Source organism: Stegostoma tigrinum, chromosome 20 (genome assembly GCF_030684315.1).
Source record: "Stegostoma tigrinum isolate sSteTig4 chromosome 20, sSteTig4.hap1, whole genome shotgun sequence".
Classification (NCBI taxonomy): Eukaryota; Metazoa; Chordata; class Chondrichthyes; order Orectolobiformes; family Stegostomatidae; genus Stegostoma; species Stegostoma tigrinum.
This window is the reverse complement of record NC_081373.1, coordinates 31,922,810-31,948,656: the sequence shown is the minus strand read 5'-3', so window position 1 is coordinate 31,948,656 and position 25,847 is coordinate 31,922,810. Positions and strand designations below refer to the sequence as shown.

Here is a 25,847-nt window from a genome sequence, read left to right as displayed (position 1 = left end):
AAATTCCAGCTGATTGGCCTGGGAGGAAGACCAGTGCAAATTCATCATAATAACATTTGTACTCCTGGGTTAAAGGGTAATTTAAATGAGGCTTATGTAGCTGAAAAAGGGGTGGCTTGTGATTTTTACGGTTTTGAAAGGAATTGATAGCGTGTCTAATAGATATTATTGTTTTTCTGCTGGTCTAAAAGAAGTATGGTAGTGTCTCCAAAAAAAAGCAGCCAATGCTGCGTTTATAGTTCTAAACCCAGGACTCATAGATTTTTGTTTACCAAGGATATGAAAAGGTACAAAACTAAACAGGGTCAATAATGTTAGGATACAGCACAAGCAAGAAGTTCTTATGGTGCACTGCTAGAAGGCCTAGGTTCAAGTCCCACCTGTTTTGGAGATGTGTTGCAACATGTCTGAACTGGTTGGTTGTAGATATCTCTAGCATTGAGGTGGAGGTGCCTATGTTGGACTGGGGTGGACAAGATCACTTCGGCTGATGAAGGAGCAGCTCTCTGAAAGCTTGTAATTTCAAATAAACCTGTACCACTATAACTGGGTGTTGTGTGACTTCTGACCTTGCAGATATCTCTAGCTCAGTGAGAAAAGGCTCTGGACACTGAAAACCCTACTCCTTTTATTATGACCAAGGAAATCTTCATAGAGAGGTGTTCATTTACTGACTTAGACTGTAATTAATAATATGATCAATCCCTTGTTATCATTTAATTTGAATCCTGTACTCTTTCCGATGGCATCCCTGAAGTCCAAATTTTGAGATAGCGGGAACCGCAGATGCTGGAGAATCTGAGAGAACAAGGTGAAGAGCTGGATGAATACAGCAGGCCAAGCAGCATCAGAGGAGCAGGAAGGCTGATGTTTGGGGCCTAGACCCTTCTTCAGAAAAACCTGTTCTGAAGGAGGGTCTAGGCCCGAAACATCAGCCTTCCTGCTTCTCTGATGCTGCTTGACCCGCTGTGTTCATCCAGCTCTACACCTTGTTAGTCTAAATTTTGAATTATGAATAAATATTGTTCTCTAATTTTGCCAGGATCATTCAGACAATCCTCTTGGAGCAGCGGTAACAATGGCCCATGAGCTGGGCCACAACTTTGGCATGAATCATGATACTCCTGAGCGTGGCTGTGCCTGCAGGGCAACATTGGAGAAAGGAGGCTGCATTATGACACCATCCACAGGGTAAGTAAGAATATGATTAAATAACGTAAGTGAATGTCTGTCCTTACCATTGAAGCTTGGAAGTTGCCCAAGGAAATGTTTCAAAGCTGAAACTTTAGAAAAAAGAAGACAAGATTTTTTAACTGAAGAAAACATATGTGACTATCCATGAGAATCCTTAACTATACAGTTAGCAAAAAACAAACCTCCCCAAAAAAACTGCCTTATTTCTTGTCTCAGTTTATTTTAGTTTATTTTCTTTAACGCTTTGTAAGAAGTGTCGTTTTGCAGGGTTGGCCTGGATATTCGTTCATGATACTATTTGTCATCAACCATGATAGTCAAGATTTAAACAGTTTGTAGTCATAATGTCAGAAAACTCAGCCATGCATTGAGGTCTTGATAAAATTGTCCAGAAATAGCAAAGAGTGGATTACAAATCTCATAGAGTTATTGAGACAATTCAGAAAGTGATTCAAATATACAACTGCAAAATTTACGGTCATCCTTTATTACATTAGGTCAAGGAAAACCTGCAATGTGCACTCTGCAAACTTCACCGCTATATTTAAGGGATATAAGGATTGGTATTATGGTACATTTATGGAGATTTGTTTTCAAAACCTTAACTAAGTGGAGTGGATTCCATAGTCCTCTTCTTGAATACAGTGTGCAATTCTGGTTGCCCTGTTATACAAAGCTTGTTATTAAATTGGAGAGGGTTTGGAAAAGATTTACCAGGATGTTGCCAGGATTAGAAGGTTTGATTTATAAATAAGGGCTGGATAGACTGGGACTTTTTGAACTGGAGGTTAGGCAGTTGAGGAGTTACATTATAGAGGTTTATAAAATCATGAGGGCGTAGATAAGGTGAACAACAAAAGGTTTTTCCCCTAAGGTGAGGGAGTTCAAAATGGTGCACGTACTTTTAAGGTGAGGGGAAAAAGATTTAAAAAGGACCTGAGGAGCAACTTTTTTAAACAGAGAGTGGTTAGTCTGTGGAATGAACAGCCAGAGGAAGCGGTGGATGCAGGCCCAACGACAATGTTTAAAAGATTTTTGGATAAGTGCATGAATAGGAAAGGTTTCAACAGATATGGGCCAAACTCAAGCAGGTGGGATAGTTTAGTTTGGGAACATAGTCGATGTGGGCTAGTGGTACGAAGGGGTCTGTTTCCATGCTCGACGACCCTATGACTCTGCTATGGCAGTCTGAATGTGGATAATCCTTTGAGCTGGTATTTAGGGGTGGATTGCACAAGGTATCTAAATTTCTTTAGAAATGCTAACCATTTCCAAATGGAAATCTTCATTATATGATTACAATATTGCTACACATTATAGATAATTTTAACCTAACTTGGAAATGGATGGTTCACACATATCCATTCATATTCCACCAGCAAGTCAGGTTCAAACTCACCAAAGTGACTGGGGCAATCCTTTTTCCCAGTCATAGGGGAGCATGAATTTATTTATATTCCTCATTATTTTCATCTTAGTAACTGAAAGTTTACTTGTTAGAAAAACAGATGGAAATAGGTGGGCATTGACTAAATTGACTTCTGTACCTATGGATTAAGTTGACAGTACCTTATGATAAGTTCAATTGTAGCTTTCTTGCAGCTTGTGCATATTATCAACAACTCACAATAGATACATTCCAGACAACAAGGCCTGCTGCCAGCATCGTTGATACAAACTTGTTATTGAATCTCAGATTATTATCCCAGACTAATGTTCAAAGATTACAACTCAGCATGATGATGTCACACAGACTTGAAACTGCCAAATGGAATTAATTAGGAGCTGGTCGTCCTGCTGGGACTAACTACGTAGGCTATAGCTTTGTTTTTCCATCACACTGCAGTTCATTGTAAAATAACTTTGTCAGTACAGGAAAACCGGATTACCACACATTATGGTTTCCCCAGTAAATATTTCACAAATAAAAATCGACCTTACTTTATTGTTGGAGTCACTCATGCTGAGGTTGAAATTCTGCTTATAGAGAAAATAAGTAGTAAGAAGAACATCATGCTAAACCTCTTTGATATATTGCATGTGACAAAACTTGTATGGTTTTGCCAGCAGCACAAGGCTTCAAGTGAAATGCAAGCAGGAATATTAGTTTTACCCAGGAGATGTACCGCTGTAATATGCACTCTTGGGTTTCTATTACTTTTCAGAAGTAAACTGAACCAAGTGCTAGCATTTGAGCTTGTTTCAACATTTGAGTCTCAATTTTCTATTGTCTAATGGACTAGGCTGTTGCAAATTCTCGGCTGTTTGCAACAAAACCTGTGTTGCCAAACTATGTTCATTTCAATGTGTTATTTTTCTGCTATATTTTAATGTAGCATTAGATTTGTGAGCAGAATCAACAACAAATAGTACTTATCTAGCAGCTTTAAAGTAGTAATACATTTCAAGCCACTTCACAGAAGCATTCTAAATCAAAATGCAACACAAAGCCACTTTATGATCCATGGGCAAATAACCAGATGCTTGATCAAAGAGGTAGGTTTAAGGAACATCTTAAAGGATAAAGTAGCAGAAAAGAAATAGGATTTTTAGGGAGGAAATTCCAGAGCCCTAGGGCCTTAGTAGCTGGAGGCAGGGCCACAGAGATAGAATTATTAATAAAAACATTCAAGAGAACAAAGTGGACGGACTGATAACTCAGAGGGTTTTACTGCTGAATGAGATTATGAAGGCAGGAAGGGTCAAGACCGCTGCAGAGTTTAAAAGAAGAATGAGACCCTGTGGGAGACCCCTTAAAATCTACTTATGGACCCCTGCTTCAGAGATACCTGATCGATAATTTCAGGATCTAAGCTCTAAAGTACACAACATGTCAGTGTGTGAATTGATGCCTATGAATCTATGTGACAATGTTGTTTTTTTCATTATTGTCTTTCTGCTCTTTTACCTCTTTCTCCTCCAGCACTGACTGGACAGATTATGTTATTGGGTATCTCAAAGGAGGAACCAGGGCCGGGTTGTGCTAAAGGAAGGTGGGGAAGCTTGCACTATCTACAGTTTGTAAATCAGAAGAGATTGTGGGATGTGGGTCTAGTGGGATGGGAGAAGGTTTGAATACATTATTGTCATTCTGGTTTCAGTCCAAGTGTCAGGGCCATGGCTTCAGTCATAGTTGCTCCAATGATGACAAGAGCTATCTCCTCCAAGGGGTGAAGGACATGTATCTAGAACTATACTGCTGCTACTGGAAGTGCACCAGCTTGTCCTTTAAGACAGAGGGAGGTTTACCAAGGGGTGTGGTGAAAGGTAGTTGGGTAATGTGGCTATCATGATTAAATAATTTAAAACGTGCGTAAGTTATGTGATATCGGTGTGAGGCTTACAACATGACTTTTGGGGTGAAGCTATTTATGCTATGTGTGAGTTGTGGTTGACAGAGATGGTTGGCAAATGACTGGTGGGTATGTGGTGCATTGCGCAGTGTGTGAGGCTAGTTTTCCCTTGGGAGAATTTTGCATTCGAAGATGGCTGTGGAGGGAATTTATTTCTCACAGTACTATATTCTGATCCTCAAAACTGGACTTGTGGCATTGCTCATCAGTTATTTGATTCAGAGAATTTGCCTAGAGGGCCTGACCACTGCCGCCTCCTGTCCACCTCCTTCATCAAAGCACCTAGGGACCTAAAGCTGCCTGCCTAATTGCAACATGCTTTTCTTGCATTGTCATTAGCAACCAGCTCCTTCAGCGAGAATGCACCTTTAAGAGGTTTATTGGCTGCCTAAATCAACAAAGGTTAGCTTTAAGTAGTGCTTATATCACCCAAATGTGAGTCGTCTGATGGAGCATGCAGCCCTTCAGTGTTGTGTTTAGCACTGACCAAATGCCACTATCGTGCAAATCAGTCAGCACAATGAAGTTTTCCTGCATTGGAAACAACAATTTAGTTATGTACTGCAACATCCATATTCTTTTTTCAGGCCCAGCCTAATCTCACAGGCACTGTTTATTGAATCAATATACTAAATCTTTATAGCCAAAAGAAGGTAAGCATTAGCATTTTACCATCTTTGCATCCACAATACATTACTGTGAGACTATGGGAAAAGAGCTTTGCGCATATAAGTAGATTCCTATGATGTGTGCAAAAAATTCAATGCAAAGTAACAAACTGTAGATCAGTAACTTTCATCCTGTTTCGTTGTGCTCAATCCAAGGCCATTAAATGTTGTGCTAAAATACACACATGCTTTGAAAAATTGTCATGTAAGTGGTTTTCTTCATTTATCAACTTCAGAGGATGTAGTGTTTCTGTTTACCAAATTTAAACACAGCCAATCTATCTTGGCTTTCCATCAGTGGTTTTCTACAGATGTAGACGTAATTACTTACCAACACGCAACTGTGCTCTAATCCCATTACTTTTAGCATTAACTCTTCTTTTTGTTCAAAGTTTTCTAAATTGTCAGCAGCAGAAATAGTGTCACATTCCTTCATATCTCTCACCTGTGTCACTGCTGTAATTTATTTTATTGTGGAATTGCAACATGAAAAGAGTCAGTGAAAGAGAGATGAGCCAACCACTGACATGTTACGGCTGATTGTAGCTACTTTACTTGGCTGCCTGATTTCCTCTAGGAAATACTGTTGTCTGAATGAAATTCCCACTGTGGTCTGGAGACAGACCCCTCTGGAATAATGTAACAAGCTGTCAGCTTTGATGAATTAGCACTCCGAGTTTACTTTGTGCTTGAACCACAGCTTCAAAGCTTTACTGTTACATTTGTAAATTTAATATCTTTTGTCAATCTATCCTGGCCATGCCTCAAATCTGTCATAGATCACAATAGCATTAAATCTTTATCATATGGCTTTCCTTGTTGGAAAGTCATTTTATGCATCTTGTGAAAATAACGTTTCAGATTAAAGCTCAATTTTTTCTTGTAGATATTGGAAATAAGGTAGGTGTGTTGAATATAGCAATAATTAATTGATGTTTAGAAATAGACTTGAAAATGTTTTCAGACATTCGCCTTGATATTTATGAGGAAGTGTTGTGTGCGCAGGCAGGCAGGCAATGTAATCCCAGAAAATTTAACACAGCTCCTAATCGCAACCCAATGGTGTCGACCACCCAGACAGCCAGACCAAAAGGCTGTCTAGCTATTCGGCTGGAAGCTCTGTGGCATCAGGTCACAACTGGGGGCCATGCAGAAGGAAGGGGTCATGCAACAGAAGGGACATGAGTGAAAGTTTTCCCAGAAAGATGGAACTGGAGGCAACAAAGTGGCTTAGGGTTTGGAGTCACTTTAGTGACCACGGTGTTTGAGTTACAAGGAGGTTAATAAATTTTCTTGGTGGGCTGGGGAAGACAATCCTGCTCCTCCTGGCCTACAGTCAAAGCTGAAAAATCATATACCCATTGATTCCATCCTGGAAAGCTGCCAGCACTCAGTAAAATGCTTAAATCAGGGACATACATCTGGAGACTATTATAAGTCCCTATCTACCCTATGCCACCTCCACCCCATCTCACCCCACGCCAACTTCCAGTCCGCCTTGGAAATTAACATTACTATGTTGTTTTTATTTTGTGTTGGTTTTATGCCACATTCTCTGGATATGAGATAAACAAAGAAATAGAAGCATCTGTCTAGTGGAAGAGTGAAGGAGTCTGCTCACTGAAAACAAAAGAAGAGAAAAAACAAGGCTGAGAAATCTACACCAGCAAAGGAAATGCAATGAGGGAAGTTAGAATCTGAAATCACTGAACTCGCTGTTGATTCTGGCAAGCAGTAAAGTGACCAGTTGAAAGATGGGACACTATTCCTTCAGATCATGTCAAGATTCAATGAAACACTACAGCAGGTTATCAAGAGAAAAGTCAGACTGAGAACAAGACTTAAAATAACAGATAATTAAATCCAAGGCTAATTTACTTAATTTAAAATTTTATTCATTCAGTATGTTTTTACTTATATAATTGCCTAGTAGTGAAGCTATTTATTTCATAAAGTAACTGTAATTTTATTACAGTACCCATGAAACAACTACCTGCCCACATATGACATCGCACCTTGATAGATTTTGTTTTCTCTCTCTGTCTCTGTTTATCCTCACCCACTGATCTCAGTTGCTGATTACACTCTTACTGCGCTTTCAAGCCTCTGGTCCTGTGAACTTTACTGATCTCAGTCACTCTTGTGTGTGCCCATGTCCAATGCCCTATCTCTAGCCTGACATTTATTTTTGTGTGTCCATAGAACACTTTACTATTCATTTTTATATTCCATGGTAACTTAATTTAATAATTTCTGTCTGCCTTCTGTATTTTGTTTCTTTCTTAATCATTTTATGTTTTCCTCTGCTATTTGTGTCCTTAGTGTATACCTTTTCTTTTAGTATTAATTTTTTCCTTATTTCTTTACTCACCTAAATTACAGGAAAGTTTGTACTTTTTTTAGTGGGCTGCATGCCTTTGATCCTCATGATCGCTGGTATAAATATTTCCCATTGCCATTCTATTTCTGTGTTTCACCGTATTTATTGCCAGTGTACATTCCTTAGTTTCATTCCGTTTCACATCAAATTAGCACTTCTCCAATGTATTACCTTGGCATTTATTTTACTTGCATTTTTCTGAATCACTCCCTTAAACCCTATTATGTTGCGATTACTGTCGCTTAATAGAACATAGAACATAGAACATTACAGCACAGTACAGGCCCTTCGGCCCTCGATGTTGTGCCGACCTGTCATACCAATCTCAAGCCCATCTAACCTACACTATTCCATGTACGTCCATATGCTTATCCAATGACGACTTAAATGTACCTGAAGTTGGCGAATCTACTACCGTTGCAGCCAAAGCGTTCCATTCCCTTACTACTCTCTGAGTAAAGAAACTACCTCTGACATCTGTCCTATATCTTTCACCCCTCAATTTAAAGCTATGCCACCTCATGCTCGCCATCACCATCCTAGGAAAAAGGCTCTCCCTATCCACCCTATCTAACCCTCTGATTATTTTATGTGTTTCAATTAAGTCACCTCTTAACCTTCTTCTCTCTAATGAAAACAGCCTCAAGTCCCTCAGCCTTTCCTCGTAAGACCTTCCCTCCATACCAGGCAACATCCTAGTAAATCTCCTCTGCACCCTTTCCAAAGCTTCCACATCCTCCTTATAATGCGGTGACCAGAACTGTACACAATACTCCAAGTGCGGCCGCACCAGAGCTTTGTGCAGCTTCACCATAACCTCTTGGTTCCGGAACTCGATTCCTCTATTAATAAAAGCTAAAACACTGTATACATTCTTAACAGCCCTGTCAACCTGGGTGGCAACTTTCAAGGATCTGTATACATGGACACCGAGATCTCTCTGCTCATCTACACTGCTAAGAATCTTACCATTAGCCTTGTACTTTGCCTTCCAGTTACTCCTACCAAAGTGCATCACCTCACACTTGTCTGCATTAATCTCCATTTGCCACCTCTCAGCCCAACTCTGCAGCTTATCTATGCCTCTCTGCAACCTACAGCATCCTTCATCACTATCCACAACTCCACCGACCTTAGTGTCATCTGCAAATTTACTAACCCATCCTTCTACGCCCTCATCCAGGTCATTTATAAAAATTACAAACAGCAGTGGGCCCAACACTGACCTTTGCGGTACACCACTAGTAACTGATCTCCAGGATGAACATTTCCCATCAACTACCACCCTCTGTCTTCTTTCAGCAAGCCAATTTCCGATCCCCATACTTTTTCATTCCTTAGCTGTTCCAGTATTTTTCTCAATAGGAGATCCAGCAGTGCTCCTGCTCTCATTGGGATTTTTACAAAATGGATAAAAAGGGAGGCCTGAATGCATTGGAAAACTCTGTTCATTTTAGGTCTTTTATTAGGAGAATTTGGCAGTAGTTAAAACTCCCTATGATTATTATTCTATGTCCTTCAATGATTTAATATAATTGTATACATATTTCTTCCTCTACATCCTTTCCATTATTAAATGGTATGCGAAATGCTCCAATTATCAGGACCAATTTTTTTCTCATCTTTTATTTCAGTCCTCATATATTCTGCTTCTCTTAATTGTATTCTGTTAATTGTGTTAATATTCTGTTATTGTCTCACTTTCTAACTATCATTGTATTATTCAAATTAATAAACACCTATGCTCTTTCTTCTGAGGTGTCCCTTCTTTTCCCTACTTGCTGCATCCTTCTAGCTCTGATGAAGAGTTACCTGGACTTGAAACGTTTGCATGCTATCTATACATGGATGCTGTCTGACACACTGTGGTCTTCAGCATATGTTGCTTTCAGTACAGATTCCAGCATCTGCAGTAATTTGCTCCTCTATTCTTTCTTTCTGAGTTCTTTACAATTAAATAATAACCTACAGCTTTGGTCATCAGCCCTTTTTTTATATTGCCATGTACCAGATGTATATTGTTGTTTGCTCTCGATCCATGCCTTCAGATCTCCCATCTTTTTTTTATTTTTGTCCAAAGTGTGGACAACATTGTCGTGTTGTCCATTCTTTGGAAACTTCAACTAGTTTTGACATAACCTCATTTACTTGCATACTATACTTGACAGGTGGACAAAAGGGTCAGTGTCAACTTACAATTCAACTTAATTTTATTCACAAAATACACTAAAGTCACAAAAGGGCCCAGAGAGATGAACTTTGTGTAAAACCTTACTCTCTCATGATAAAACTCCTGATTCTTACATTAATTATTCTATCAATTGCATTCTTAAGCCTTTATCACAACCTGAACTACTACTGGCTATCTGTTTAGGACTAGATACTACCCATGCATTTAAACGTGGCCAGGCTGTGTAGTTGGCTCTGAAGAAGGTTGGGCTTGCACTTGGCCATCTACTCTCTCTTTCCAGGTGGTTGGAACTCCCCTGTTGGGCCAGGTTGTGTCTTTGCTGAGAGAATTGATCCATGGTGTCCTTTCTTATTGCCCCCTTCCTGCATCCTTCTTTCAAGTCAAGGCCACAGTGTCCAGTGTGATCCCCGATGTGTCAGTGGCATGAACCCGTTCCATACGTGGTCATGGCAGGAACCCGGGGTGCCAGCAAATCTGCTTGCTTTACTCCAAGACACAAAGCAGCCTTGTTTTCTAGGGCAAGCCCGGGCTTGTCCTTGCCTGACTTTGGTTTAGAACATAGAACAGTACAGCCCTTCGGCCCACCATGTCCATGCCAGCTATGATGCCATTCTAAACTCATCCCATCTGTCTGCACATGGTCCATTTTTTTTCTGTCCCCTGCCTGTTCATCTGTCTGTTCAAATGCTTTTTAAACATTGCCGTCATTTCTGCTTCTAAAGTTTTCCCTGGCAGTGAATTCCAGGCACCTACCATCCTCTGCTTAAAAAACTTGGCCTTGCACATCTCCTCTAAACTTTCCCCTCCTCACCTATGCCTTTGTGTGGATGCTTTATGCTTGATCTGTCCTGAATGTCTCATCAGGCCTGGCTGCTCAAAGGTTGCCCATCTTAGTTTTGAATGCCCATGAGATGAAAAGTATACATCTAATTTATTTGCAGTTTCTTTTACTTTATTTTTAATGGGCCTTTATGTTCATATTTTATATCTGCATTCCCTGATATAAGAACAGAGGCCAAGATTTAGTGCCCTTTGCATTAGATGTGAGGATGGGTGAACTTAGAGATGTTTAAGTCTCTGCTCCCATCAGTGAGCTTTCTCAATCACTCAATAGATACTCAAAGGGGTGGCTGTCAAGCAGCTTGATCAACCGGGAACCTTGCCACTGGAGTTTTACCCTGTCTCTCGAGAGAAGGTGGGGATCAGGGAATGCTGAGAGCAAGGCAAGATGTGGCAAGTGGAGCCCCCTTCCACTGCCCAACATGGCAGGCATACCCCACTGGTTTCCAACAACATGATTCTCCTGTCTGCCAGGACAGTTGAGCCCTTGGTGAATTAAGGTCCTTCAGCGACCAATCGTGGTAGCAAAGATTTTCTCAAGTGAAAAATAGCTTGTGAGGTTGCGAGTGTCTCTCTGGTGCTAACCAACACAATTATTTGCCCTCCTCACTACCTTCCACACCACGCCCAGGGAGGGGCTACTCCCAACCATAAGTAATATGAGTAGGAATAGACTTCATGGCCTATTTAGCCTGCTCCTTTGATCCATACGAGCTTGGCAGATCTTTGGATTCAGCTCCACTCCCTCCCCTTCCCAATATTCCTTGATTCCCTGAGAGTCCAAAAATCTGTCAATATCAGCCTTAAATATATTCAGTATGGTGCATTCACAACCCTCTCAGGCAGAGAACTTCAAAGACCAACAGTACCTTCGAGTGATGCATTTCTCCTCCTCACAGCCCTGAATAATGGACTTCTTATTCTGAGATGTTTTAGATTTCGAAGGCAGGAAAACATGTCCATTTATTTTAGTCTTGTTCCTCACTTTGTTATGACCTTTATAGTATTTTTTTTATTTGTTCCATTAGATACTTCACATCAGTCTGATTCCTTTCAGCTAACTTTGAGGCTTCAACAGTCCTAATTTTTGAAGTGAATCAAACAATGCACCAAGTTTTTTAGACCACTAGGGAAAACAGTGCAGTCATGTATCAACTTGTAGAGAAGAAATTCTATCACACAAAGTTATCAGTAAAACTCCATAACCAAACTGAATAGTACAGCAAGATTGTTAGGAATAACAGACATACCTATTTTCATCAAGTGCTTAAATAATCTCCCTTTCCCTCCTCCTATTAAACTTGTAGAACACATTGAGGCACATTAATAATCAGGCCAATAGGACTTGAGAAAACTTAAAGCAAAAAAAAACTATACTAACTTATACATTCAATGTTCCTGTGGCCCTGCCAGTAAGAACATCTGGTTACTTATTACCTGTAATAACAGCAGGAATCTGATGAGAAGACAGGTATAACATTAGAGTCTGTCTGAACACATGTACTCAGAAAGGACAAAGTTCATGGTGAGTGAAATCTTTAAACTGATCTGTAACTTTCATATCAAGAATTTAGTTTAAATTCCACTTATGATTATGTGAACATTCAGAAATGTTCTCAGGTTAGCCCATTTCTAACTAAAACAAGTTAAATTTATGTAATGTAGTCCCTTTAATGTAGAAAAAAGACATCTGCGTCATCATCAAGTGTTACATTTCTGCTGTCCAGAAAGCTTTGTTCTCAAGATTGTTAGTTGTACTTGTAACAAAATACTTAATCTACAAATACTGTGCCTATTTTCCACAGTTTGAACAATATGGACTCAATTAAAAGTGCACAAGAATTGACAGGAGGGAATTAGAAAACAATAATACGTTAAGAACAAACCCAAAAGTGCTGGAAATGCTTAGCAGATCAGTCAAAGTCTGTGAAAAGATGTGGAACATTCATCAGAACTTTAAAAGAATACAGGTGAACAACATTTAAAAATGAAAAGAGCAAAAGGAAACAAGGAAACATATGCACAATACACGTGCACACATTCTCTCACATTTTTAATCTGGAGTTTAAATGCTGAATGAAATACAGGTTATGCACAAGGTCTATTACTGCGACAAGTAATGCAGAGGTCATGTCTGTGCAGTGGCCCACAAATATTGAAACTTGACACTTTCAAAAATGCAAAAATGATTTAAGGTTTTGAGACAAGGGATAGTAATGTTTATTGGAAGAATGTATTTTTCATAATAATTTAATTGTACATTTGTAATAGTTTTTATAACTTGTTATATGATTATATGGTACGCTATATCAAAGATGTACAGCAACGCAAGGATCTGGATGGTGACTTTTTGTCAATGGAAATGTGTTCCCATAAATGTCTTTTGATAAATCATGTTCCTTTAATTAAAATTTGTTCTAAATAGCATACTTGATGCAATTCAGATGCAATGGATTGAGATAGATATAGATTATGATTTTAGTTTAAGTTGTAATCCCAGTGAGTTACTGGTACTTCTGATTGGATTTATAGAGTTGTACTTGTGAATATATAAGTGACGGTGACCTGAGTAGATACACGTAATAGTTTAACTCTTATTTTGAATTTAATTTAGTCAACATGGGCAATTGGGAAAAGGTAGCATGATTGGAGAAATAAGATTCTCACATTGAGACAAAAAAAACTCTGAATTTCAACCTAAGGCCTAGGCAGTCAGATCAGAATCTTGCTCGTGAGCGGTGAGTGGTCTATTGTATGTATTAATATCTCATTATTATCTAAACTGACCTGATTTACATGCATGGCAGTATTTCCCCAGACTATGAAGAGACAGTGGCAATTTCTGACATGAAAGCCTTGAATAGGTGCCTGATAGCTGTAGCTTGCCAGCATCTTATCCAGGCATCCACCTTGGCCAGCATTCTCTTATACCTCAGGGCATGCTCCATTAATAGCAACAGCCTGATCTCATTACCCCTCCCTGTCTACAGAAGTAGGGATCAGACAAGCAAAGGCCTCACTCTATCATTCTGACACATCTCAGATTCACTTATAATGAGGCTCACCACTTCAATACAGCACTGGAGCACACTATCTCTCCCAGGCCATCTTATACACAGGGACAGGAACTGGTCTCATATTAGGAATGAAGTCCACGTCAGGGCTCTTAGCTGGCACTCATAACAGATGAGACTACCTTGTGCCTACTTGATGTTCGCACTAGCCTTTCCTTGCCTTTTAGCACGGGCACAAAGCCAAGCAGATTGCCATGTTTGGCAACAATGAACAGTCAAGCGGATGGCTATGTAAAGCACCATGCTACACAAGCAGCCTATGTGGCACACACACCAAATTAGCTTCAATCAAAAGACCATGTCTCAAAGTCTAATGAGTATAGTCCACAGTCAAGGTTAATTGGTGTTGCTTCAGTCAATCAAAGGCAATGTCTGATCTCAGCAATCACTTTACACACATTACATTTGGGCAACGTTCAAATCATTTGTGATCAATGGTATCACTTTGTAGAAGTGTGCAACAGGTAATCTGAAGCTGCCCTTATGCCTGTATCCATGGTAGTTCTCATCTGCTTGATTTCAAAGGCCAAATGCATGACAGGAATAGAGACAAGGGGTACCATGTGCAAACATGGCTATTGGCTTTGTTATGCAATCCTGTGACAGACTCTGAACATAACTACTATGCAGCCACTCTTCAACCAAGACCATCAGGGAGCAGACGATTGGCCTCCTGAAGACGAAGTACCGATCTTTGGCTCAGTTTGGGGGAGGAGGCTTGCAGTACTCACCAGACACGAGCAGGTAAAGATGAGATGTGAAGGACAGTGAGGAGTTGGGGCAGTGACAGGAGTGTTCCAGTAAGGAGACTGAGCAAGATGAACATCACCTTCACTGTGATAATCCAGTGTAGCTCTGGGCACAGAAACAGACACAATTTAATTGACACCACTTTCAGTAGATCTCAGTTGGGTGAAGACATCATTCAGTGACTGTAAATTTATTGTTGTTTGAAAGACAAGCACCCCCCATTTGCTCCCAGAAATAAATGCAGCTTTTTTGTTTCTTCTTTCTCCTCTCCTGTTGTTTCATAGGTTAACTTGAACGACATTTTCAGGGCTACAGTAAAGTAATGCTTCTACATTGAGCAATAATAAAATGTTATGCTATGATGGGCATGAAGGAAAGTGTAGACAAGCTGAGGATGGCTAGCTTCATTCTTGTATCTGCAGCAACAGTAATGCTCAATCAGATAGGTGATAATATAAAGTGCCAATATATTTACAATCGGAATATTCTGACAACAGTGTCATCCATGTCATCTATGTACCTGCAGAGGTTTTCTTTTCTCATCCCCACCCCCAACTCTGTCTACTATAAAAGGCTATTCCTGTCTAGCAGGAGAGATAGTAGGAACTGCAGATGCTGGAGAACCTGAGATAATAAAGTGTAGAGCTGGATGAACATAGCAGGCCAAGCAGCATCAGAGGAGCAGGAAGGCTGACGTTTTGGGCCTAGACCCTTCTTGAGAAATGGATCTAGGCCCAAAATGTCAGCCTTCCTGCTCCTCTGATGCTGCTTGGCCTGCTGTGTTCATCCAGCTCTACACCTTGTTATCCCTGTCCAGCAGCGTTTGGTTTTGTGCACAGCTGAGCTTTAAAGTTGGTGGTGTTGGCACAAATCCCAGAAGGTGCTGTTAGCAGCAAGTACTACGCCACTGTTTCATATAGTGCAAGACTAGCACTGTAGAGGTGTGCTTATTGAGGCGAGCTATGGAAAGTAGTATGAGATAATGCACTGGAGCTCAGGGTGAGAACTGCAGTGAAACTTCTCAAAATCAAGTTTGTTGATTTTTGGGAAAATTCAGCCTATTAGATTTAGGCATTAAGGTGAGCTTTAGACAACATTGTGTTTTTTAAATACTGCAGCAACCATTGGGAATTGATTCAGTGTGTTTTAGTTGTGAACATCAGCATTATGTGAAATATTCTAATCTTCTGCCGATGATCCCAGTCCAAATTGTACATGTTATAGCAAATGCTGCATGTTGTTTGCAAAGTTAAGCCCGAAAACTTAGTTTTCAAACCAAATAGGTTAATTAACTAGTCTTTCCTTTCTTTACAATGTGTATCCTGTTGCTATTTATGTAAACTGATAAAGAAGAAAGAGGATGTAACAAATGCCATTGCATTGACTTGCACACTTAGGCTTGCCCCTGTTTTCTTTTTAGCTATCCTTTTCCCACAGTCTTCAGCAGCTGTAGCAAGAAAGACCTGGACAGTAGCCTGGAAAAGGGAGTTGGAATGTGCCTCTTCAACATGCCAGAAGTAAAAGAGCTCTATGGTGGGCAAAAATGTGGCAATGGATACGTGGAAGAGGGCGAGGAGTGTGACTGTGGTGAACTAGAAGTAAGGCAATGAAAGAGGCACTAAATCTGTTTCTTAGTCTTGTACAATTTGCAATTCACTCTTTGGGGATGAGTGTCAAGCTTAATTCTGTGCAGAAGTTTATCACAAAATAAGTGGAGAATAGAAATGCGAATGGCCAAAATCCTGCAGTAATAGAATGAGCAACAGACGCTAGAAGTATTAGGGTAATTCAATTTTAGCTGGCCAAACAGATAATGATGGACTACACGGCCTTTCTTTAGAGAAATAAATAAAGCATACAATCTGACCATATCCTAATACTGGTAGCGGCAAAAAATAGTGATATCTTTGAGAAGTTCTGGGTGAAATTGTCAACTATCACATTAGGAAGATGTTGTAGCACGTGGTTTGAATTGATGATCAAGTTTTGGTGAGATATCTGGATTCAACACATTCAGTGAGTTTGTTCTGTTTTTCAAAATGTTATCAGCCAATCAAATGAGCTCATTTATGACATTGCATTTACCAGTCACCACTCGTATGGGATAAATGAAAATCTGAATGTAGCATGCAGAATAGTTCAGACAATCCTATCAATAGATTACTTTTTTTAGGAAATGACTCAAAATTATCGAGATTTGTATCTTTCATTGTATGCAGACAGGCGTTTGTGCACTGTTATCGAATAATAGTTACAAGTCAAAACGTTTTTGTAATGTCTATTGATTTGATTATCGAATAGAAATGTATAGACATAAATAAATCTGCTTTCTTTGAGGAATGTACCAATCCCTGCTGTAATGCAAGCGCCTGCACTCTGAAGCCTGAAGCAGTTTGTGCGCATGGACTTTGCTGCGAAGACTGTAAGGTAATAGAATCTTTTGAGAACTTGGCTCACTTCTCTCTCTCAAAAAATGTACATTTTTATATCTTCAGTTTTTAAATCATGAACCTTCATAAACACATATCTCTAAAGCTGACCAGAATTTAATAGACATGGCAGAAATACCTGATGGTAGCAACATTGTCCTGGACGTTTTCAGGATGACTGGTGGGATTTATTCCTTCTTTTGAGCCTCTCGGCTCATGTGAAGGAAATTTTTCTCTCTCAAAATTCTGGTGCAGGATGGACATCCTTCCTGCAGAGCTTCTGACCAATCAGTTCTCCGTTCATCAGTGAATGCCATCACTGGTGGTGATCAGAGCCAGTGCAGAGTTGTGGCCATGAGGAAGATCAGAGATGGAGCCTCAGAGTTAAGTGGGATGGGTTTGATGGGGTGTCCCTTTCTGGCCTCAGTGACAGTGGGAAGAGGAGACCTGAAGGGGTGGCATGGTGGCTCAGTGATTAGCACTGCTGCCTCACAGTGCCAGGGACCCAGGTTCAGTTCCACCTTCGGGCAACTGTCTGTGTGGAGTTTGCACATGCTACCTGTGTCTGTGTGGATTTCTGCCAGGTGCTCTGGCTTCCTCCCTCAGTCTAAAGATGTGGAAGCTATGTGGATTGGCCATACTAACTTGCTCAGAGTGTTCAGGGATTCCGTAGATTGGGTAGGTGACAGGGAACAGCTAGGGGAATGGATGCTGTGAGGGGCGGTGTGGCCTTGTTGGGCCGAAGGGCCTGGTTCCATACTGTAGGGATTCTATGATCCTGAAGAAGGGTCACCGGACCTGAAACTTTAACTCTGTTTTTTGCTTCTCAGGTCCTGTCAGACCTGCTGAGCTTTTCCAGCAACGTTCTTTTTGTTTCTGATTTACAGCATCTGCAGTTATTTCAGGTTCTATGATTCTATGGTTGCCTAAGACCCTTGATTGGCTTCCAGGCAGGATAGCCTTTCTGCCCTGAATTAAATCAAAAGGGAATGGAAAAGGAAGGCATTGGGATCACCACCCCACTCCTTTCTGCCCAATTACTTTGACCCCTCCCCCCACCCACTGCCTCTAGATCCACTCTACAGGAGTCATTACATTCTGCTCACTGCACATAAAATGATATGAGATAGAGATTCAGAATGAATTGAATTTATTGGATAATGAATAGATGTAGAACACACTGTAGGATAAAGAGAAACTCAATCAAAAGAAGACTGTTGCACTGCATTGGTAAAACATTCTGCCTGACAAGGCATTTGGATCCACGTTTGTGAATTCTGACAGAGTGGATTTATGATTTTGGTTGGAATGCCAGGCCAGGCAACAAGGTGAGACAATTTTGGTTATAGATAGCAATTTGAACACAAAGCAGGTGAAGTTTACCTCTAATAGCTGTACACACCTAGAAATGATCTTGCCTAATTTGCTTCCTGTCCACAAACACAACACCAAGGCATCACATATATCTTCTAAACTCAGTAGATCACATTCCTTGTCCTTCTTCAACCCTTAGGAAAGTCACAATGTACTGTAGATACACTGACCCTCCCTTAGGGTGGAGGAAACACTCATTTATGTTAGTCACGCAACTGCTGGTGTTCAGTCACGTAGCAACATTGTTAAATGACTGGGAACAGCTCAACCTCAACCTCTGTGGCCTAAGAATGAGATATGAATATAAGTAAATTAGCTTGTATGTGTTAAACACGTGAAAAGTTTCTATGCCATCCATTATAGACTGATCTCATTTCTATCATGGAAATACTAAACAGATCAAGCAGCATCTGTGAAGAAACAGAAATCAGCCATCAGCACTCAGGAAAGGAAAGCTTGACAAGGTCCTGTGTGGTAGACTGGTTAGTAAAATTAGATTGCATGGGATCCAGGAGTCATAGCCAATTGAATACAAAATTGGCTTGAAGATATGAGACAGAGGTGATGGTAGTTGGTTGCTTTTCAGACTGGAGGCCCGTGACCAGCCACAAGGATCAGTGCTGGCTGCACTGCTTTTCATCATTTATATAAATGATTTGGATTTGAACGTAGGAGGTCTGGTTAGTAAATTTCCAGATGACACCAAAGTAGGGGGTATAGTGAACAGTGAAGAAGATTATTTCAGAGTACGACAGAACCTTGATCAGTTGGCCAAGGGACGAGGAGTGGCAGATAGAGATTAATTTAAATAAATGTGAGGTGTTGCATTTTGGTAAGGCAAACCAGGGCAGGATTTATATAACTAATGGTAGGGCCTTGGGGAGTGTTGCTGAACAAAGAGTCCAAGGGCTGCAGGTGCATATTTGCTTGAAAGTATAATCGCAAATAGACAGGTGGCGAAGACATTTGGCACACTTGCTTTCATTCATCAGAACATTGAGTGTGGGAGTTGGGACGTCATGTTGTGGCTGTACAAGACTTTTGTAGAGCCACTTTGAGAATATTGCATACAATTCTGGTCATCCTTCTCCAGGAAGAATGTTGTTAAACTTGAGAGGATGAAGACAAGACTTACAGGAATGTTGCCAGGACTGGAGTGGTTGACTTATTGAGAGAGGCTGAATAGGGTGGAGTTTTTGTCCCTGGAGCATTGGAGACTGAGTGGTGACCTTATAGAGGTTTATGAAATCATGAAGGGCATGGATAGGGTGAATAGCTGTGGTATTTTTCATGGAGAGTCCAAAACTAGAGAGTAAGGTTAGAAGAGAAAGATTTTAAAAGGACTTGTGGGGCTCTGTTCTTTTTTCAAATAGTACTCATCTTTAATATCTTCCGGTCTATTGAAGACTTTAAGACTCAATGGTTGACTGATGAGCCTCAATTACTCTTCAAATCCTGCCCAACTTACTGAGTATATTTTGTTTATTTTTCTGTTTTTGTTTTCAGATTTCTAATATTGTTGTTTATGTTTTTTGCTTCCATCTCTCCCTTTTTTAAGTTTTATTCCACATCCTTAGAAAGTAACATTTTCATCTTCTCCAAAGTGTATTGATTAAATTGTGCTCTTTCTCTACTTTGCCATTAAGCATGGCCTTCAATATCACTGCAAGTGTTTTCATTGTTCCAATGGCTGCTTGAAATGTAGTAGTTTACTTTGCTTACTTTGCTCCTCTGTGGCCAAGTTCGAGATGAGATCAATGTTTTTAATAAGAGTGACAAGTTTTGTCAAGTTTCAGCTTCATTGGCACTAAAGGTAAAGCTGATGGAAGCCTGAGTTGAAGTGGAACCCAGGAAAACTGCAGCCCAATTAATAACTGATTCACTGGGGACATCTAGAGGACAAGTCAAAGATCAGCTATGAAAGGAAAGGTTTTTAGTTAATTTATAATCTTTATCCATTTAGTACAATAAAATATAGAGTAGCAGACTGGTGTAAGAGTGTTCTAATTCTGTAACAGGTTATAAGATCAATATGAGATAACTTTCCACTTTCATGCTGCTACCGTGCAGAAATTCAACCATTATTACTGTGTATAGATATTTGAGTATGAAAAAGGCACAAATTTGCTACCACTTAAGTTGATGGAGAGGTAAACAGAGTATAGCATATTTTCAAATTTCTGAGATGTTTTGCCAGCATATGAGGGCCTCTGCTGGTGCTGCAAAGCTGGAAAATTAAACCCTTAGAAGTCTAATAGAAGAAAAGAAATTAATCATACACAATGTGACCCTTCCATGTATCTTCATTCAATCTGTTTATAGCGGAAATGAGGGCTATAATTTGGCTAGGGAGGGCATGGCATTTGTATTAGTAACAATACCTGAAAATCACAGCCAGCGGTTTCACTTAATTTTAATGGCAATTATTTCCATTATGCAAACTGCCAGAAAAATCATTCCATCCAAGTTTTGGTAGAAATGCTGCTAGAAGTGTGTGTAGTAGCCCCTCAGAGTTAGTATGCATTTTGATCATGGCAGGAGACTGCTCATAGAGTTTTTTAACCTGTGAGGCTGTGGCCCTGCAGCTACCACATGGTTCAGGCTGGCCAGGAAATTCTCTCACTCTTACCAGCTGCCACACTTTCATCTGAAGGATTTATAAGTTGCTATTCAATCTGTTTGGCCACGTTATGACATAACTTACCTCAAGTCCTGAGGTAGGACTGCGGAGTCAGGAATACTACCACAGTGCGATAAGACCTTCTGTGCTGTTATAAATGTGATGCCACATGTGGCCTGATTCAATGCTGTAATAAATTTTCTAGATTTATTTGAATAATTTCAGTGGGTTCTTTCCAGTGTTGCCAAATGTGCTTGGAAGCTGACTGCTGGGGAAATGTCAGGGTGGGAGATGACTGTTGCTAAAGGGCTCTAAAACCTCAATAAGCTCAAAGAGTCAGTCAGATCCCCAGTTACTTGCATGTTGTTGCCTCACTTTTTTTTAAAGGACAGCATACCTACGATGGATATTGCTGCAAAGTCTCCCTCCAAAATAATTTTTGCAAAGCCATTTAAACTTTCTTTCCATTATCCTGTTGCCTTGTAATGATAGAAACCTATCAATTTTTATTTCATTCCCCAATGTGAATATCATGGGTATGCATTTTTTACCTATATATGGCTACAATGAGGATGCAGTTGTGGGTCAAAATTCTGGAACTTCTTTTCTGTCAGTGCAGTGGATGTATTCATACCACATGGACTGCAGCAGTGCAAAAATGCTGTTCATCAACACCTTCTCAAGGGCAGTTGGAGACAAGCAATAACTGCTTCCTTCATCCACAACCCATGAGCAAATAAAAAAAAGATTAAATTCTAATTCTCAAACTGCCGCAGTGGAATTGGAGTTTGTGTTTACTATTATTAGTCAGTGTCCTGGATTATAAGTCCAGCAAGTTAATACTGTCATATGTAGGATGCTGTGTAGGAAGTAATAATGATGAATATGCAACACTTGAGAATGAATTATCAGATGCGTTCATCTGTCCATTTATCATATTTTTCATAGTAGATGCACAGAAACCCCAGAAAAATGGTCTTGGGGCACAAGAGACTTGCATGAATCTCAATAGAATTTACTCCCATTGTCATCCAATATTATTGCCTCTATTTAAATATAGCCACTTTAAATTTGCTTAACATATTTATTGATTCTATGTAAAATGTTGAGATTAACACGTACTGTAAATTTAGTTATATCAGTGAGTGACTTTCATTCTATTTTCAAAATTTTAAAATACATGGTATAACTTTCAGCTCATTGACTTTTTTTTTGATAATGTATATTTACAGCTAAAGCCACCAGGAACCCCTTGCCGAGATTCCAGCAATTCTTGTGATCTGCCTGAATTTTGCACTGGAACAAATGCTCAGTGTCCAGCTAATGTGTATCTGCATGATGGGCAACCCTGTCATAAGAAGGATGGTTACTGTTACAATGGGATATGTCAGACCCATGAGCAACAGTGTATTACTCTTTGGGGACCAGGTAAATTGTGATTGTAAATCTAACTATCATACAGCATAGAAAATATTTTTGTGTGTATTCAAGTCAAGACGTTAAAATTGCTATTAAGGATCTGATCCCTTTACAATGTCATAGTGTACATATTACTTAGGAGCAGAATAGACAATTCAACCCTTCAAGCATGCTATGTTATTCAATAAGATCATGATTGATCTGATTGTGTTCTGATTTCATATCTATCTCTGATAACCTTTGATTCCCTTGCCAAACAAGAATCTATCTACCTCTATCTTAAAAATATTATTTGAAACCTTCTTCATCAGCTTCTGAGGTAGAGTTCCAACTTTTCTAAGAAAAGCATTCCTTTCCTCACTGTTCTACAAGGATCACCCCTAATTGTAAAGTAGTTCTTGGCTGTGGACTCAGCAACAAGGAGAAACATCCTTTCCAACTTCAACTTGTCAAGACCATTCAGGATCTTATCAAATTCAAATAAATCATCCCTCACTCTTCAAAAATATAGTGAAAACAGTTGCAGCCTAACCAACCTTTCCTTGTAAAATAATTTGCTCATTCTATGTATCAATCTAGTAAATGTCCACTGAACTACCTCTAACAAATTTATATCATTTGTTAAATAAGGAGATCAAAACTGCGCTCAGTATTTGAGATGTGATCTCACCAATGCCCTGCATGACTGAAGCATAACATCCTTACTATTATGTTCATTTTCTCAGTTAATAAAGAGTAGCATCCCCTTACGCTTCTTAATTAATTGCTATACCTGCATACTACACACTGTGTCAATCCCTCTGCACCTGAAATTCTGCAGTTCAAGTGAAGCCTGATGTAGTGATTGGAATCCTGGCCAGATGGATCTTATTGGCTATGAGATTCTTGATTAGGGTTGTTAACCTGGGCCAATCGGGAAGCCCTGGCTGACCCCGATGTAAACAGGAGATTCAGGCAGTCTCTTCAGTCTAGGCACTGTCTTTCAGCTGGCTGGTTACAGCCCTTGTACTTTGCACATGTAAATAAAGGGTGACTTGGTGATGGGATACCAACCTCTATGCACTTGTTTCACTTAAGGAATACATTGCTTTTCATTCTTAATGCCAAAGTGAACAACTTTACATTTTCTGACCATAATACTCCATCTGCCAAGTTTTTATCCATTCACTAACCTATTTATGTATCCTAGCTGTGTCTTTTTCACAGCGCACTTTCCTAACTATCTTTCTGCCATCTGCAAATTTAGCCACTTGTTCTTCAAGTCATTGAAATAAATTGTAATACATTATGGGCTCAACACAGACATTGAGGGACCTCACTCATTCACATGCTATCAATCTGAAAACGACCCTTTTATGCAAACTTGTCTTCTGCCTGACATCCTATCATTTACTGTGATAATATGTTGTCCCCTATACCATGAACTCATCTTCTGCGTAATAACCTTTTACGTACAAGCTTGTCAAAAGCCTTTTGGAAATTCAATACAAGCTTGCCTTTATGCACAACACACATTATTCTTTCAAAAACTTCCAATAACTTGGTTAACTTATATGAGAGAAGTCAAATCATTCTAATTTATAATGGTTCTACTTCAACTCTTACTTTTTATAATTAAATTATTATAAATATTTACTATCATTAACTTGATGGAGAGAGAATAATATAATGTACTGCCAACATTCTACACATGAAGCTCTTAAACTAAATGTTTGGACATGTGTGAAGGACCCTAGGTTAACCTCCCTGTTAAGCTAGCTTTGCCTACTACATTTGTGAAAGCACACTATCTCTGCAAACCAAATACAAACTAGAACATCCCTGCTGTGTGGTTTCAGAGACAAAAATCTATGATACATCATGAATTAGAACCTAGCACATATCATGAAGCTTCTCTGAGGGTATCGTTACATCATCATCAATTTCTCATCTAAGATCAAATGCCCACCTGAAGCAGCTACCACAAAAGTTGAGAAATGCATAATTCTGAATTTCGGTATAATTGTTATAGAGGATCATTAGAGAAAGGGTTGTGCTACTTATGGCTAATGGTCAGACTTTCTACACAAGGAGACCGATATTAATGAAATGTTATTAGCTCCAGCTGGAGAGAAATTTGAAACATATATTACCTTGGTGTGGACTTGAACTGAGTGAGGAATGAATGGTTCATGACATATTTCTTCGGTTCATTTTGATCAGAGGTTGTTCTGAATAGATTTGAAAAGCTTAACCTCTGTATTCAATGGTAGTAAATCAGATTTAATGTTTTATGAAATCTGTACACAAAACTTTTCTAATAAGTGAAGAGTATTTTTTTCATAATTCACCAGTTTACTTCTGTCTTTGGTATAAAATGAGAGGTAGTTCCATTTCTTAGCACTTTATGCGCCCGGAAAAGTATTCATAAAAGTAACCAAAATTGTTCCAACTCCTTTAGGTGCCAAACCTGCCCCTGCAATCTGCTTTGAAAGAGTTAACTCAGCAGGTGACCCATATGGTAATTGTGGGAAGGACTCGACTGGTCTGTTTGCAAAATGTGACATCAGGTACAAACATCTTTTATCTTTGCAAGACACAAACAGTTTCCACTCTGTAAATTGATGTAAATAAAGACATGCAAAAGTACAGAAACTTGTACAAACTTCCAATTAGCCCTATGTTTTTAATCTTCTTCTTTAGATCTGCTCCCTACTTAGCACACATCACTTGTTTTTGTTATATGTATGAGTTTAATATATGTTGCCTGCCCCATGAATGGAGGATTTCATCTTTGAAGAATTAGTACCTCTTATGTGTTATGAGAATTTTAGATTAGTATAAATTTAAGTAAACTAGAAAGTAGAGGCCTGTTTTATTTTTTATTTAGTTGTGATATAACTCTTCCACCTTATTTCATCTGTGACCTAGGAGCAGTGTATCCGTGATCTGTTTGACTCTTATACACTCTTGTGTAACTGATTGACTCAAAGGCCCATAGTAAATGATGCTCTGTTTAGAACCAAAAGGATCAATTTTCAAGCAATGTCAGTTATATTATTTGTAACCAGCATTTAATTTTCCACCAGACTTGATTTTCTGCAATGGCAAAATCGTTATTCCTTAAAAATTAATTGAATATGTATATCCAATCTGAATTTACTTTACATCCATGATATCTAAATTTCCAAAGGCTAACGTTAGCGCTATCTCTACAATGTCTAATTTTCTATTAGTGCGATAGCGCTGTTTATCCACTTATTCAAGTTCCCAGAAAATCTGATATGGATATCCAACTCTGATTCCCAAATTTCTGCAGAACTTTAGTGTTTTTGCCTACATTACTGCCTGATTTTCCATGCAGCTTAGATCAGATTTCCAAAGGATAGCTCCAGATTCCTTCAGGAGCCAACACCAACTAGCGAATATGATTGTTTCATTTTCCCACAGCAGTTCAGATTGATACAACAAAACAATGGATTGTGGATACTGGAGATCTGAAGCAAACAGAAATAAGAACTGCTGTGGAAACTCAGCAGGTCTGGCAGCATTTGTGGAGAGAAAACAGAGTTGACA

The 25,847-nt window shown here is 39.4% G+C and overlaps 1 protein-coding gene across 3 annotated transcripts in view; it reads left to right on the top strand.

Annotated features, from left to right (window-relative positions):
* LOC125461867 (disintegrin and metalloproteinase domain-containing protein 12) overlaps positions 1-25,847 on the top strand; it is a 354,472-nt gene that overhangs the window by 284,848 nt on the left and 43,777 nt on the right. For all 3 annotated transcript variants that reach the window (XM_059653083.1, XM_059653082.1, XM_059653084.1), the window contains 5 exons: positions 1,043-1,191; positions 15,871-16,048; positions 16,788-16,877; positions 22,106-22,301; positions 24,733-24,841. In XM_059653083.1, the coding sequence (XP_059509066.1) occupies positions 1,043-1,191; positions 15,871-16,048; positions 16,788-16,877; positions 22,106-22,301; positions 24,733-24,841 (722 nt within the window). The remainder of the gene's footprint in view (positions 1-1,042; positions 1,192-15,870; positions 16,049-16,787; positions 16,878-22,105; positions 22,302-24,732; positions 24,842-25,847) is intronic.